Source organism: Aythya ferina (assembly GCF_964211825.1).
Source record: "Aythya ferina genome assembly, chromosome: 2".
Lineage (NCBI taxonomy): Eukaryota > Metazoa > Chordata > Aves > Anseriformes > Anatidae > Aythya > Aythya ferina.
In genome coordinates, this window is record NC_140297.1 from 152677792 (window position 1) to 152694473 (window position 16682).

General features: G+C 36.6%; 1 protein-coding gene across 7 annotated transcripts in view; it reads left to right on the plus strand.

Moving 5' to 3' along the window:
* The window catches only part of EFR3A (EFR3 homolog A), an 81917-nt gene that overhangs the window by 10375 nt on the left and 54860 nt on the right, over positions 1–16682 (plus strand). For 2 of the 7 annotated variants that reach the window (XM_084509007.1, XM_084509008.1), the window contains exons 1-4: positions 9329–9396; positions 13047–13123; positions 14815–14942; positions 15688–15838. In XM_084509007.1, the coding sequence (XP_084365133.1) occupies positions 9387–9396; positions 13047–13123; positions 14815–14942; positions 15688–15838 (366 nt within the window). In that variant the 5' untranslated portion in view covers positions 9329–9386. Of the gene's footprint in view, positions 1–315; positions 406–6522; positions 6888–9325; positions 9397–13046; positions 13124–14814; positions 14943–15687; positions 15839–16682 lie in introns of those variants that run through there. The other 5 variants (XM_084509011.1, XM_084509012.1, XM_084509010.1 and 2 more) reach the window with 4 other exon arrangements.

A 16682-nucleotide genomic window follows, 5' to 3' on the forward strand; every position in this document is an offset into this window, starting at 1 on the left:
TAGTGATGTCATTACTGCCTTCATCATCTTCCATTTATTTTGGATCACTCTTAAGTATGGCTAAATGCACAATTTTTCTACTACATAGGTTGTCAAAACCTGGAAAGTACGTTTCTTCAGCTGTTGTTAGTTTGGTGTGTGCAGTTTGGGCATATGATTATTGAGTTATGTGTAAGAGCTGAACTTAATACTGTCCACATCAAAGCCTAGATGTGCTTTTAAACTATATGTAGACACCTCACTGATTGTTAAAAGGTAGCTTAATATTTTTTTTCCCCAGGTTTTATTAAAATATTTTATCGTTGTTATTTACAGAAATTACTTTGCAACTGGTTTTTCTATCAGTCGATTAACCTTCATGTGCAGCATTGTTTGCTATTGATTTCTCAATCATGGGACGAAAGGGTAAGAAGTCTGATGCTGTTTATGCATGCGAGTGCCCTGATTTCTTTTTATGCATGACAACAAAGAAAAATTGATTTGGGGAGGAGTTGAGCTTTGCAGTCTGTGATTAAATGCATGCATCTGTGGAAAGACAGGGTAAACTGTGCTTTTAAAATGTTTTGGCCATCTCTTTACATGGCATGTGGACTGTCTTTCCTGTCACCATTATGTCACAAGGATACCCAGTGGTTCTCAGAAAATCAGGTACTTAGTGAATTGCTGAAGATGGAAATTAACCCTGTATGTGAAACTTGGCTTTCAAGGAGCGCTATTTTTTTCCTAGAAAATGACATAATTCAAAATTAATTCTTACAGCAATTAGACAGAAAGGAGTAGAAAGCTTGGGTAAGTAGGTGAATGAGACTTTTCCTCATACAGTAAGTCGTAGATATCAGCTGATTCCGGATTTTCCTGTTTTGAAGGTGCTTAGGTGAACAAAGTGCTGCTTGATTCCTTATTTTTTGAGTTCATGTCCCTAAAGTATCTTAGGAAATCCTGTTTGTTTGTAGCTGATGTGCTCAAGGGAATGACCTGTGGCTCCTACTAGTATCCCAGATAACTCAGACAACACAAACTTTTTGGTACCTATGTAGAGGTCAGTATGAGATTTTTCCAACATAAGGAGTAATTGTTCACATTTCAAAAGTTAAAACAATTACAGAATTCTTGTCTTGCAGAAATACAGGTAAGAATCTTGAGATTAGCAACTTAAATTAAGAAACTACTTAAGTTTCCTACAAGTAAAATATAAAAAGCAAATTGGTTAAATCTACTGATAGATTTTTTTTTTATTGAACATGTGTTTAAATAAGTAAATGTACTTGTGTAGATTGAATATTGCAGTAGTCTGACATGCATGCTCTTAATTCATAGGAAAAAAAGTTTCAGGATAATTTAATTGCCTAGTCTGTTAATTTACATGTGCAAATAACTGTGCTTATGAAAAGAACATTACTGAAGTGCAGCTATTTTAAGTTTAAGAACTTTGATTTCTTTAAAATATGGTATGCTTTTTCTATACTAGAAACATGGCAATAAAAATTAATCTTTTATAAAGATATGCAAAATCCCCAGCAATTATGTGGCAAAAGATAAATATGTGAGTTTAAAATAAGCACATTTTTTAGTTCTTTTTAAATTCAGTGGCTTAAAAAATAATAGAACTGTAACAAAAGTAGAAAAAAATGAAAAATAAGGAAAATCATGGCCTCTGAATGCAGTCAAATCTTCATCCTGCTTACCTGTTAAGTGCAGTAATTTAAGTGTATGAGTTGTGAAAGATGTAATATTTTTTCTCCATAGTTAGATTTAATTTCGTAGACTAGAACAGTTCCATCCCCATGTTTGCAGGGCAAGAGTTGCCAGCAGTGTTCTGCATATTCAGTATTCATAAGAACTTTGTGAAATCAGATGTGTGTGTCTTGGCATGGGTCAGGTCTATTGCAGACCTTTAATCTGTGTGCATTGTCCTAACTATAAAAAGAACAGACATCGCTTGCCCAAATAATATAAACAATTGAAAAGCTTTAGATTTAGACTGGAATTGACATTAGTTTATTGCCTTGGTTTTGTCTGGGATAGAGTTAATTTTCTTTTTAGGGGCTGGTATGTGCCAAGTTTTGCATGTACGAGAAAAATAACTCTGATAGCACACCGATGGTTCAGTTGTTGCAGAGCAGTGCTTGCACAGAGCCAAGGACTTCTCAGCTCCTCGTGCTGCCAGCAAGGTCCCTGGGGGTGCACCAGGAGCTGGAGGGAACACAGCCAGGACAGCTGGCCCAGAGTGGCCGAAGGGATGTCCCATGCTGCATGGTGTTGTGCTGAACAATAAATGTGGGCTGGAGGCAGGGGCACTGCTCGGGGACATGTCAGTGGGGGGTGAGCACTCTGCATCACTTGCTGTGTGTGTGCATATGGAGATATATATAAAATTCTCATTATTTTCCCTTCAATTCTCTCCCCATTGGTATCTGAGTTTATATATAAATATTCTCATTATTGTTTTCCCTTCAGTTCTCTCCTCCATCCCACAGGAGGAGGGGGAGGGAGTTAGCAAATGGCTGTATGGTGTTTAGCTGCCTGCTGGGTTAAACCACAACACCAAATTCAAAGAGCAAAAACCTAACTTATGTTCATATAGCTTAATTATTTGCAGAATGTGCTTGTTATATCAAGTCTGAGAGTAAAAGGGTGTTTTTTTTTTTGTTTTGTTTGCTGGAAGTCTGGCTTTAACAGAAAACATCAGACACCTCGAGGTGGTTAACAACATGCTCACATATATCTGCTTCTTTGTGTATGATTATAAAGCTGTCTGTCTTCCAGACTGAGCAGCTTGGTGGGAACAGAGTGGCAGCAGCAAAGGGAGGTAGCCTCTAGGTAATGAAGATGTACAGAAGAGCAATCAGTTGCGTATACATTCCTTGTGTACCCCATGGCTGATTAGAAATTACAGGAGGGGGAAAGTTGCTTTTAATTAGCTGGGATACATGGTTCTTCACAGAGCCTTCAAGGTGCATATCCTACCACTAGATTTACTCTTTTGGAGGGGAGAAAACTGTTCAGAACCTTGTAGCAGCTACTTTTCAGTTATTCTGGGACATCTGAATTGGAGCTGGAGCACTTCTTTCGAACTAATGGGGAAAATTAATGGTCGCAAGGATATTTTATAATTCAGATTAATCTAGAAGGGTTATTTTAAATGCAACTTCCGTCCTTTGTGTCTGTATTTAAAAGTGTTAATACTGAAATGCTGTTCCATGAACTTCTGTTTGCTAATTTTAGCACAAAGCTGGTCTTCTGTGAGGGCAGGATGAGCTGGAGTAAGGCTGTCTTCAGAGAAGAAAACATGTAAAATGATTACAGGCAGGACTGGAGACTTGTTCTTAATAATATATAAATATTAATTTTTTTAATTTCTAGCCCCAAATAATTTTAATGTTCTATGTGTTCATCCACATGACCAAATGGGAATATCCCTTTTTGTCAATTCATTTTGAGAAGAACAAATGTGTAGGGATGGACATGAGCAGAGTTCTTAATTGTAAACACATTGTATTCCTTAAACAGGAACAGAGATTTTACCACATTTTGGGCCATATCTGTATTCAGCCATGTACAGTGGAAAAAAAATAATCTAATTTATGTAATGTGGTATTAAACTACTTGTATACAGAAAGTTTTGCTTTTAATTAGGAAATGATATTCAAATTTGTGTATATGTTCTGAAGTCTACCACTGAGTATACTTAAATGAGGGTAAATAATTCTTGTTTGTAAAGCTGTCTGGCCATGTTTACATTGGTATTCAGAGTGTTTTAGTAGAAGGAAGGATGTATAGATCAAAACACTCTTGCCTGTCTTGTATGTAATTAAGTGATTTACTCTGTATTTGTTCAAATCTAGTTTCCTCAGCTAAACCTATTCACTGCACAAGCTTTGAGATTTCCAGAAAGAGGCCTGTGAGCCTTTGCTTCTGTACCATCAGGATTCTTAAACATGATGCACGTGTCTTTTTCACCCATGGAAGTCTTCTAATGCTTTTTTTTCATTATGCAGTTCAAGTGACAACGTGACGTGTACTCCCTGATCTACTTCAGCACGGTGCATTTGGACAATGTGTGCTGCAAGGCACTGCTGGGGAGGAGTGGAGAACTTAATCCTCTCAGCCTATGTGCTGCAGTCATAGGGTAGCTGTGGTAAAGAAATGTCAGTTTTCCTAAGAATCGTTTTCGCTGAGCAGAAAGATGGTCCGAAGTATAATGTTTTGAGAATTTTTGCCTCTGCAGCTGTATTCCACCTCGTGGTTTAGATGAAGAAAATGAGTTTGAATTCATGTAGTTGTGTTGTTTTAAGGATTAAAAATAAAAGTAGCAGTAGTCTACGAGACTTCTTCACATTTCTCTACATTCAGATTTTCAGTGCATGACGCTTCAGGTGGTTATTGCCCAAAAGCACTGCGACCCTGGCCACTTGCTGACCAATTACTAGCTGGTTTGAAGTGAACTTGTCTTCTGTCGGGCAGGTGGTGGTCAAAGTTTCCAGATGTCATCCTTCAGGACCCTTCCAATAGGGTAAATAAATAGTATTGACAAAACCACGCATGCCTTTGGCCTTCATGACCATACACAAATTGGTAGCACTTGACACAGTTCCATCTGTTGCTACAGCTCAAAACCAGAAGAGGCTACTGTGTAATACAGATTGTCGTTGACTAGTACATCTATAAACATGCTGGCAACTTTCCCACACATCAGGAGCCGTTCCAGTTTCTTTCATGATTCTGCCCATGGATTCAAGCTATCTTGAATGGCAGAACTGTTCGTGGTGTTTGGGTGACCAGTTGTGGTGTAAGAGATGCCAAATGAGACTAATTGTGCCATTAATTGTACCATTACCACATTTATGTTGGAAGCTTTTATCATTTGTTATCGCTGCCAGATGGATGACTTTGCTCTAGCCCCTACACAGTTATCATACCATGTCATGGTGCTCTGCCCAGACATTCCTAGCTGGGCTTCTTCAGTTGCAGGATCTGCCCTGTGTGAACCTGTAGAGAGCTTGACTTCTGTCTACCATAACATGAAAGATATCTAGACTCATGCTCTTGTACCAGCTTTCTTCTGATGCCTTCTTCCCTTCTGCTCTCACCCTCAGAACACACACAAATGTGAGGTACTCCAAAGGTAATGGATTAGTTTATGTGAGTATCTGTGGCAAAACAGGAGGGACCAGCAAGTGTTCAAACAGCAAAGTAACTTCACTCCTGGCAGGGGGTGAGGGCTGTGACCAGGAACCTAGGAGGAAATACAAGGGGAAAGGAAGCATGAAAAACCTTGTTTAAAACTTGAAACTGGAACTGGGAGTGGGGAGAGTGACACAGAGGAAGTTCTGTCTGTTTGTCTTGTCTGGAGCTGGGACTGCCATCATGTCCTTCCTCTCCTTCAAGCACAACCAACGCCATTTCCTGCAGAATGGTCTTCCAGGTTAGATGATGTTCCTTCCATAACTGCTGCAATGTGGGAACAAGGTGATTCGAAAAGCAAGGTGGTCAAAAGCAGTGGGGCCAGCGGGGCAAGGGGGGTGGTTGACCCCTTCTGCTCTGCTTTCATGTGACCCCACCTGGAGCCCTGTGCTCAGCTCTGGTGCCCCCAGCACTGGAAGGACATGGACCAGAATGAGTGCAGAGGAGAGACACAAGGCTGGTCAAGGAGCTGTTGCACTTCTCCTGGGAAGACCGGCTGAGGGAGCTGGGGTCGTTCAGCCTGGAGAAGAGAAGGCTTTGGGGAGACCTTACAGCAGCCTGCCAGTACCTAAAGGGGGATACAGGAGAGCTGGGGAGGGACTCTGTTTGGGGGTGTAGGGATAGGACAAGGGGGGATGGTTTTAATCTAAAAGAGGGAAGATTTAGGTTAGATAAAAGGAAGAAATTACTAACTCTGAGGGTGGTGAGGCCCTGGCACAGGCTGCCCAGAGAAGCTGTGGATGCCCCATCCCTGGAGGTGCTCAAGGCCAGGCTGGATGGGGCTTTGGGCAGCCTGGTCTGGTGGAAGGTGTCCCTGTCTGTGGCAGGGAGGGTTGGAACAGGGTGGGGTTAAAGGTCCCTTCCAACCCCAAACTCTGCTCTGGTTCTTTGATTGTGCAGAGGGAGTTATAATGCAGACAAGTACATGCAGGCGAATGGTTTGCCTACATCCCCACTTTATACTGATTTATGAAACACCTTACTATGAAATCGGTATGTTTATAAGTAGGAGTATCGTGACCTCTTTTTTTCCTCCTTCACTGAGTTTATCCCCCAGAACTCATTTCCTGCCCACAAACTCCATACTGAAAGCAGGAATGAAAATTGTACTTGACCAAAATATTTTTACTGTGGATGTGTTCTCAGTGCCAGCTGTGATGGGGAAAAGTTAAGGAGATGTATATAGATGTGTATTTCCAGTTGTGTTTTCTGGAGTGGGAGTGATAAAATTTCCCTTTTCAGTTGTTTTATTGATAAGAAGTAAACGACCTTGCTGTGGCCAATAGAAATAGAAGTAACAGTAAGAACTAAGAAGCAAATTGCATTTTAAGTCAGAGAGGTTCTTTCACTGGGACCAGATTAATTTTAGACATTGTTAATAACGTTTTAAAAATAGACAGCTCTGGTAGTATCTCATAGTAAGAGAAGAAGAGGCGGTGTTGAAGAGAACAGAAATGAGCAAGTAAAACAAAGTTCCCATGTGAAAACAACAAAGGTGGGAGAAAGAAGAGACTGTATGGAAACACTGTAGGCAGTGGAACTTGTGAAAAAGCATGTAACCAGAGAACTTGCTGTAATGGAAAACTTCTTTTTAATGGATTAGAAGTCTTTAAACGCACCGTCCCAAAGATATCATCGTCCCTGGGGATTTGTTTTAATTGCTAATGGTTCAGAAAAGAAAGCTTCACTGAAGAAGCTTAGTGGTAAGCTTTATTTAACTAGATTTTTTTTTTTTTTTGTATTTCTTGCTAGTAGCTTGATGTGCATTTTCATTTCTTGTTTTCACAGAAAGCTGATGTTCCAGTTATTTTCACATGCTTTTTACTGTAGTTTTCTGTATGTATTGCCATGTTGATTCTACTGTAGACGGACACATCTTGAACTCTTACTAAACCAGAATTAGCTTTACTGTAAAAATATATTCTAGGGAGAAAATTGTTTTGTTATGTTTTGGTTTTGTTTGCTTTTGAATTTCTTTTAAATTGACTGAGCACAGAAATATGTTTATTTTTAAATGTCCAATTACCAAACCTAAGTATTGGGTGGACTTTTCCTCATTTGCTGTTGAGTGAGATTTTGCTGTCATGGGGGTCAGAAGTGATGTTAAGAAGACTCTCGTGTTCTTGAGAAATTCAATCTGAGTGTTGGACATTTTCTTTGCAGCTTTTTAGTGGAGAGAGGCTAGAAATCGGCCATCTAGAAGGCAAATGGTGCAAGAGTAAGAGGTGGAGAAAAGGAGAGGTTGATCTGGGGGATGGGACTTCGTTTGTCTACAGGATAAGTCCTCCATTCTCCCTCAAAGTGCATCAGGGGGACGCTGCAGTGGCTGATTAGTGTCCTTATTGCATTTCTTCTTTTTATAGCAAGGTGAAGAATATTTTTAATTAACTTCCTTATATGGCCAGAATAATTTCCTTGTTCCAAAGTATTTGATCTATTTTAATAGCAGATGGGGATTGTCCTTGAAAATAGTTTTAGCTCTGAATTAAATGCATTAACTGCATCAACAGTTCACTAGCCAGGTATAGTTAGTGTACAGGTCGGTGTTATTTTGCACACTTTGCCTTATATTTGAAACAAATTTGTTTGCGTATATTTACCATTTCAGATAAAAGAAAACCAAAACAAAAGTTTATTATATAAAAGTAAAGCACTCAATTTTTATGGACTTGTATTTTAATATATTGAGCATCCGGATGTAATTTCAATACTGTTCAGTTTTTGTCTTGATGATAGCAAAATACACATTGATCTGTAGACACAGACTTTAATGTTAATTAGACTTTTTAAAAGAACAAGAGGTTTTGGAAAATGTTGAGAGATAATAAAAATCTGAATGACCATATCCAAGCTTGACACATAATAAAAAATATTCATTAAGTGAACATGAGATATTTTTTCAGGCTGTTAATGTTCTACTGCCAGAAGAGCAGTATTAGTAAATGTTTGGAAGAAATTCTAGCATAAGATAAATAGTACAGTCCAATTCTTTTGTTTTGCTGGGTTTTGATAGAGGAAAATAATTTGGCTGTTTTAAACTTGATGGAGAGAACTAGGTGCTTGATGTCAAAAGCCAGCTTCAGGTTTTTGGTTCTTTTACGTGAATAAGATACAGCAGTGAACATTTAGACAAGTGCTTTTGACATAAAACTTCTTTGTCATGTGCATTCATCTAGCTCACAGTGTAGGATTTCTTTAGTAAGCTTTGTGGTAACAGTTCAGTGTTTTCTCTCAATTTCCATGCAGTAAACAGTAGCTTATCACGTCTGGAATTGTAATAATTATTATTTACTGGAAATTTTTATTGGTGAACTTACAAAAAAAAGAGTACCTTAATTTTCAGGATGTTTAATACACCTATATGAAAATCCTCGATTTGTATTGTCCAAGTGGATGTAAAGTAGGAAATAAAACAATGATATGATGAAAAGTTGTGGGAAGTTCAACTTCAAAATTGTTGAACTCAAAATGGAATTTCTCCCTGATGTATCATATTCTTTGTGAGTATGGATGTTAAGGAGTTAAATTCTTTAACCCTTGCTTAAATTCCTAGGTTTTAATTTCATTAACCTATATATATTTGAAGTCTTTTTTTTTTTTTTTTAATCTTAAACCCTTATGTTTAGAAAGCCTTTTTGGTTAGCAGTCTGTCTTAAATAATATATATATATATTTTTTTTTTTCTGGCCATTATTCAACAAGACTGGTGAGCTTCTCACTGCTGAAGTAGTTATGTCTACAGTGATATGTGGCAACTGAAGGAACACAGGTTTTTCTGAAACTATACTGATACTTTTCCTGGTAGTCACAGAAGTAAAAAACTTGCGAGTTCCAGGGAAGTTTAATTGATGGACCTGACTCTTCAATTTCCTTCGGTGAGCTGTGAATCCCATGTTGACGATATATATTTTCTTTTTCTTTTCTCGTGCCTGGCCTCGTTAGCAGAATCTGATACTGAAGTTTTTCACGTGTTTGTTGGCTTTATGTAGATGTCACAGAGCTAATCAGATAAGCTTACAGTGTTGCAGAGCCCTCGCGGGAAGTAGCTGTCTCTGTGGTAGTGCGAGAGCACAAATTTCTGAAAAAGGACTGAGATCCCGGGGAGTGAAATCCTACCCAGGATGAGGCAGTATGTTCAAGTTCCAACTATTGAGCAAGAAAAAGCCTATGATTATAATTCCGCTTTTGAACCGAGACCGTGTATGTGTTTGGGTAGGTGAAAATACCATTTTCTGATTAAGTAGACTATGTATTTCTTCTTATTAATGTGTAGAATAGACGTGCGTAAAAAGAAATACACTTACAGCTGGTAAGTACGTACGGTCTTAACATGAAAATCAAGATTATGTTTTTTTTTTTAGCATTTTTAAATGTGGAAATCCCACTATTGCTGAAATAAAAATAAATATTGTTTAAGACTTTTATGTTGACTAACTTACATCAGCATGAACTTCTCTGTAGAAGGCTTTAACCTTTGTATTTCCTTGTATAAAATGGCTTAACGCTGAGAGATGGTTAAAATGCAAATTATCCCTGACATTGTAAGGAAATTGTCATAGCAGTTTGGGTGAAAAAATGCTTAAACTGGAGCAGGTTCATTTTACGCTGTTCAGTGGCAAAACAGCATTTATGTGTGAGGTGAATCTGTTTATTTGTATCAATTTTATTATGTTTAAATGTGCATCTAAGAAATAATCAATTTTCAGTGGCTTAGCTTCTCACTACCTTATAAAGCATTCATCTTTCCTGGTATATTTAGTGTAGTGTTTCAAGACTTATTTATATTTAAAATCTTTTAGTTCAATCTATTGTTAACACTTAGTTATCCTGATTTTTTTTATGATTTTTATCCATAATTTTTATACCTTACATGTTCCTACATACATTTATATTAATATTTCCTGATTATTATCAAAATGCTGGGCAATGATAAATAATTTTCCCACTAAACCTGTCTCCTGACTGTTAATTGTTTTGGTTGCATTTTTTCTTCCGTTCTTTGGAGACCCTCTCTCTTAGTTTTTCTTATAAGAGTTCTGTTTCAATTTCCTTACTTAAAATAATTTGAGGCTGAAAGCTTTGATAGATTATCTCTAGCTTTCTGGTATCTGAATGTTTTGTTTAATCAGGAGAAATCTTATAATTCAATTCGTATTCATTTAGTTTTTTATTTTATTGATGGTAGAGTTATTTGAAATTTATTTCTTTTTCCCTGTAAATTGTACTGTAATTAAATACATGGCAATTTAAAGATACCATAGAAAATCCAGAATGGGGGGAAAGATAACTTTTTCAAATCTTACATAATAAACATATTGTTTGGCCTTTTTATATCTCAAATTGACTCTGTGCCATAAATTTGAAGAGCAGTATTAAAACACCACTGAGTTTCCATTAACTGAAACCATTTGGTTAGGCTGGAAGAATGAGCTGGTCCTCTGTTACCTGATATTTCACCCTTCTCTAATGAGTGACTGTATCCAGGTTTTATGTTCAATTTATGTAACTACCATGCTCTAAAATACCAGTCATAGATTTGTATTGTAGTTCTTTGCAAGGATTTTCTTCTTTCGCTGGGAGAGAAACTAACTCTAAAATTCTGTTACGATATCATCTGTTCTTACGATACTCCAGATAGCTGCAGAAAAATCCTGTACTACACTTACTGTAAGAATTTGTTATTGTAACTTACACTAATCAAACACAGCATTTACCTGGGGCCGGTGTTAGTAGTCTGGGAGGCAGGAAAACACAAGGACAAAGAGTGTTGAGACAGGTGCTGAGCTGCATATCTAATTCAAGAGACATCTAACAAAGTTAGGTCTTATTTTGATGATTTACTTGAGTTTCACAATAAGTCATATTCTAGGCGCTTAAGAGGTACTCCTATCTTACTGTGATTTCACTTCATTTTGAAATGTTACAAAACATTGCTGTGTCAATAGAAGAAATTCCTACAGCTGAATTGGATCTGTTTTAAGACAAGCAGGTTTTTAAACTATTTTGATTCAGTGATACCTACATTTTCTAATGGCATTTGAAATAAGCTTTGATTTTATCTACTTAGTACCTACATCTTTTGTGTAAATGTATGGTATCACGTTGATTGGACCTCTGTGAGTAGATGTCAATAGAAATAGACATAGGAAGAACTTGGCAGTTTTTGACAAAGTACTATTTCACACAGAAATCCCCAATATTGCAGTTGTTCATTGCTTGAGTGTATTTTTGTTTTCGTAGTTCTGTTTTGAGGTCATAAATCTGTGTTCCTCTTACTGATGATATTTGACTCTCTAAGTCATGGATTGAGTTAAAAGACCACCAAAGAGAATTTAGAGTCAAGGTCTCCTTTCAGAATCATAGATCTACCTCTCATCAGTGTTTCTGATTAAATACATTGTGAGTGAAGTTGTCAGACAGAGTAGAATTCAGGTTTTTCTTGCAAAAAAATAGCATCAGAAAACAGGTGGCACAGAGAAGCAAAGTCTACTCATGTAGAGTCTTGTAATAAAAGAGAACAGCAGCAGAAGTCTTAGTCTTGAACTTCCCAGATGTTCTGAAAAATATGATTCCAAACAACTGTAGTTTCTTGGATATCTTAAGTGAAGAAATATCAAATCCTGGTATATTATATTATATACTTCTTAGCAGGCTGAAAAATTTTCAGATACATTGTAAACAACAGTTATCCCTAAGATAACCTTTATTCTTTTCTCTATTTTGAATTGTCTGTGACTAACCTTTGGAAAATTTACTATTTTTAGCAAAGTTTTATTATGTTTGCGTACATAAATGGATATCTTTCATTAGATATTTTTAAGATAGTTAGCAACTGTCAATGATGTAGGTATCATGTACTTATGATCATATACTTCCTTGTGCAGACTTGGTATATTATTATACACTATATTATTGCTATAGATTCAGCACAGTGGCTCTTGTACATCAAAGCTGCTTTAATGTTGATCTGAGACATGACTAGTGAATTAGTCTGGTAATATTTCCACAGAAAAATTTAAAACTGGATTTGTCGAAACACATTCCTTGGGAACACACTGCACTGACATGTGCAAAGAATGGGATAGATATCTGGAAGCTTTTTTTCTTCATGCTGATTTTTTTTCCACTTTATGTGCTATTTTTAATACAAACTGGAATTATTCCAAAGATTTGGTAGTCCTGAATCCTAGAGGGAAAAAAAAAAAAGAAAAAAAATACTTCATACATTTCTGTCTTGCTAGAGTATCTTTTTAAATTAATAGAATTACAAGTTAACATGTGTTGTTCTGACTGTCATTGTATGTGTACAGTACAGAGTAAAAATGATGTCAGAACCTTTCTTCACTTCAAGTGACTTTTTTTCTGATGCCAAGTAAAATAGTGGGATAATGAAGTTGATTACTTGTTTTGTATATTGTAGTTTACGGCACTTTATATGGTTGCCTGTAAAATGCGATGAAGATTTTATTTCTGAATTTTTAAGAGTAGACATAATGTGTTTTTAGTTAGGTTTTGAAATGATAATTTAGAATGAGGATAGAGCAGCGAAGAAATAGTTGTAATTTTTGATCTTTCTGCATATATTTAAGTATGGCTTGATGACAGGTGCATTTCTGACATCCAGCATGTGTGCATATCTTCTCATGTATCGCATTATAATAGCTTTACTTATTTGACTTCCCAGTCATTTTCAATTACTGTTATTTTGTTTAAGTGCTGAACGTAACAAGCAGCTACATTCATTTTCTTTTTCCTTTTTTTTTTTTTTTTTTCCTCCTTGCTTGTTGGCTACTCAGTTAGAATGAAATTATTGAAGTTCCTGAAACTTTGTTCTAAATTCTGTTGGATAAATCTCTCTGCAGGAGTGTGCTGTTGCTGTGCTGCTTTGCGACCTCGTTACAAGCGTCTGGTAGATAACATATTTCCTGAAGATCCAAAAGTGAGTGAGGACTTAAAATTGTAACGGGATTGGTTATTGAAAATCTATTCAGAAGCTAATGTTTTAGCATTTTGTTTTTTTATTTCACAGTAAATTCTGTCTTAATACTTTGTATCCTTAACAGAGATTGGTAGAAGAATTTAACTGGAAGGGGCCTGGTGCAGATCGTTTTGTCCAAGTCCCTTCGCAAAGCAGGGCCATCACGTGCTGAAAAAAAAAAATAATAAATAAATACATTTTGTTCGAGTAAATAGAGGTTTAATTAGACATGGTATGCTGCAGCAGAGGTAGCACTTAACTTCATAATGATTTAGAAGTATGAACACCTCTTTTGCTGTGTTGACAGGTATGAACATTTCACTTGAACAATCTGGGAGCTATATTAAAGCCCAACTGTTACTCTCTGGAAACAGTTTCTGTGTTAACATTAGTGTTAACACAGTGTTACTTCATGTACAATTAACATTCTGTATATATCTATACATAATCATGTGATAGTTCAAAGTAATCAAAAGCTTATGTTTATGCTGCTGTGTTTTTTTAAATGTTACCAGATTTTATTATCTTTTATAATAGTATATAGGTGAGCAGAGCAGTCAGCGTTCATATAAGGTTTGGTTTATAGACTATCTGAGCTTCAAAATTACTTTATTTTTTTTTAGAATTTTAAAGAAACGTATTGATACTGAGTGTTAGTTACTATGTTAGTATATGTTGTCGGCTGCAAATACAGTGATTTCTGTTCATATGGTACGCTTGTTGTAACCTACTTGTTTGTGACACAGGTATAGAAACACCTCAGGTGACTACAGTTGTAGTTGTAGAGCTGTAATAGCACTTGGTGGCTCTGCCTTAGTCTACACTTGTGTTAATACTCATTGGCTCAGTGTAGGACACAAGACAGCCTTAGATGTTTCACTGAATCCTTGTTTAAAATATTAGAAGACTTGCTTGATAAAATGCATTAATACTGACTGTCTTTAAAGCTTCAGTAACTTGTTTGGAAAACACAAAGCTTTGGAAACTTACAGCAGGAAAAAAAAAAAAAAAAAGGAAAAAAAGCCTTATTCTTCTTACCTGACAGTTAAAGTTAGTACCTGTAGTACCTCACCTAAGGATGCCTGTATCACAGTTCAGACTAAATGGGTATGTGTAACTAATTTGTTAATTACTGCCTGATCCTGTTCTAAAAATTAGCCTTCAGGTACCCTATGTGTCAGCCTTATCCAAAATATGACACTGACAAAATGAACAAGATTATAGTTTAAATCTTTTGTGTAGACTGTTAACTTCTCAGAATTATCCATCAGATATATGATGACATTTGGGGGGTAATGGAAGACGAAAAAGTGACATTGTACCAGTGAGGACAGTGTGTTGCAGCACTGATAATGTAGGTCAGTAAATACCTGCTTTTGGAATACTTGTCTGTGTCCATGTCTATTTTTCTCCACCCCCCAAATGATGGGAGAAGTTACTTCATTTATTTCAAAAATATCTTGCCTAATTTTTTAAGTTGATGATTTTTGCAGCTTAGCTGTTGACAATTTTGTTCAAAAGTTGCATATTTTGAGTAGTGTGTACAACTCAGATCTTTTGCTTTGAGTATCCAAAAGGCAAATACTTCAAAAACTTCATAATTTTTCTGGATTTTTATTTATTTATTTTTACTTCTGTATGTCTGCTCTTAGGATGGTCTTGTTAAAGCTGATATGGAGAAGCTGACTTTCTATGCGGTTTCTGCACCAGAAAAGCTGGATCGAATCGGTGCTTACCTGGCAGAGAGACTGAGCAGAGATGTTGTCCGGCATCGCTATGGGTAAGGAAATAAGTCGCAGCGTTAAAAATAGGTGCTAACATGTAGCTGCATTTAGGTCAGAGCAAATACGAGTTTAGGAGGTAAGATACAGAGTCATAAAAAGGAAGATTTAAAAAAAACATGGAAATGGCATAGGAAACTATTGAGTGCAAGAACTGCAAAAGAAAGGCAATATTCATCATGGGATATCTTTGGCATTCATGATGTTAAAAGCTATTTTTATAACTTAGAATGGACATCATACAACTAAAAAATAAAAATAAAAAAAAAAAAAGATAGAAAGCTTTAATAAAGTAACCTCAAGTATTGTCTCTTAGAGAGGGGGCTCTGCGCCCATAGAATGGACAAAAGACCATTCACTAGGATACCTAGTTTGGCTTGCTTTTTTTCTCATTCATTTAATTCTCTCACTGTGCAGGAGAAATGGATAAGTTGATGGTTTTCCATACCGGGGTTTGAATAGAGAAGTTGTAGACTAGAAAGCTAAGGTCTATAATTGAAAACAAAATGTGCTAGAATAGAAAATTAAACTACCTTTACTCAGTTAGCAAATATTATGATATTCTTTCTAAGAATGTTGTGGTTTTTTAAAAGAAGTCAGAAATACCATTTGCTTCCATCACTTCCATTTTTAGATCCTATGAAAGATGTGCCTTCACCCTTTCTTCTGTAATTTATTTTAGTGATAAAGGCATAATAATAAACTTAGCACATATATTTGAGTCTCTCCACAATTAATTTTCAGGTATGTCTTAATCGCCATGGAGGCATTGGACCAACTTCTAATGGCTTGCCATTCTCAAAGCATAAAGCCGTTTGTGGAAAGCTTCCTTCATATGGTGGCCAAGCTTCTGGAATCAGGAGAACCAAAGTTGCAAGTTCTTGGAACTAATTCTGTGAGTAAACCCAGATTCTAATTGAAATCAGAATACATCTTTGCTTATTTGCTGAGGCAAAATAGTTGCAGAATTCACAAAGTATCTCCCATTTAACATGAATTGAGCAGATTCTGTGAATGGGAACGATACGCTGTCTGGGCCTAAACACAGAACATAGACCAGATGGAGACAGAAAAACATGTTCCCATTTATTCTCTAAGACTCTTTTGATGCTTGGGCTCATCCTCTGTGGTAATAACTTCTCCTGGAAGAAATAGAAAAGCTGTTCTGTCAATTCATATTTTGAATCTTTTTAACAGGCCTCCTGAAGCCATTGGTGTAGGAAAAGCAATGTTTTCTTGCTTTCAGCAACAAGAGAAGTGGTGGGAGAAAGAGGAGATAACATCCTTCTCCATTGCACTGAACATTATGGAGAAAGACTCCTATTAGCTGAAAAGTAGACAGGAGACAAAAGCTTTCAGTATTCTTAACTGGCTATCTTACCTGTTCCAGGATCCATATCCTGGCTTGAAAGGCAAAACTAAAAGTATTAAATGAAGATTTGGAGATCTGGTTTCCTGAATAAGAAGTGGTGGATGCAATTAATGTTATAATTCTGTTATGCTTCCATTTTAACCATTGTATTTCCCAGACAGTACAGCATGGTTCTGCGAAATATCAGGATTGTGGTCTGTTTTCACCTGGAGTGATTATTTTTACAAGAGTAAAAAAGTAATGCGTGCATTTTACGTACATTGCCATTGTTAGCAGTGTGGGGGTTCTGCGGATTCTATAAAAATATCGGTTTTTCCTTTGGACATGGTTCCCGGTTGGTGGAATTAAAGTGGAGTTGTGGTTCTGA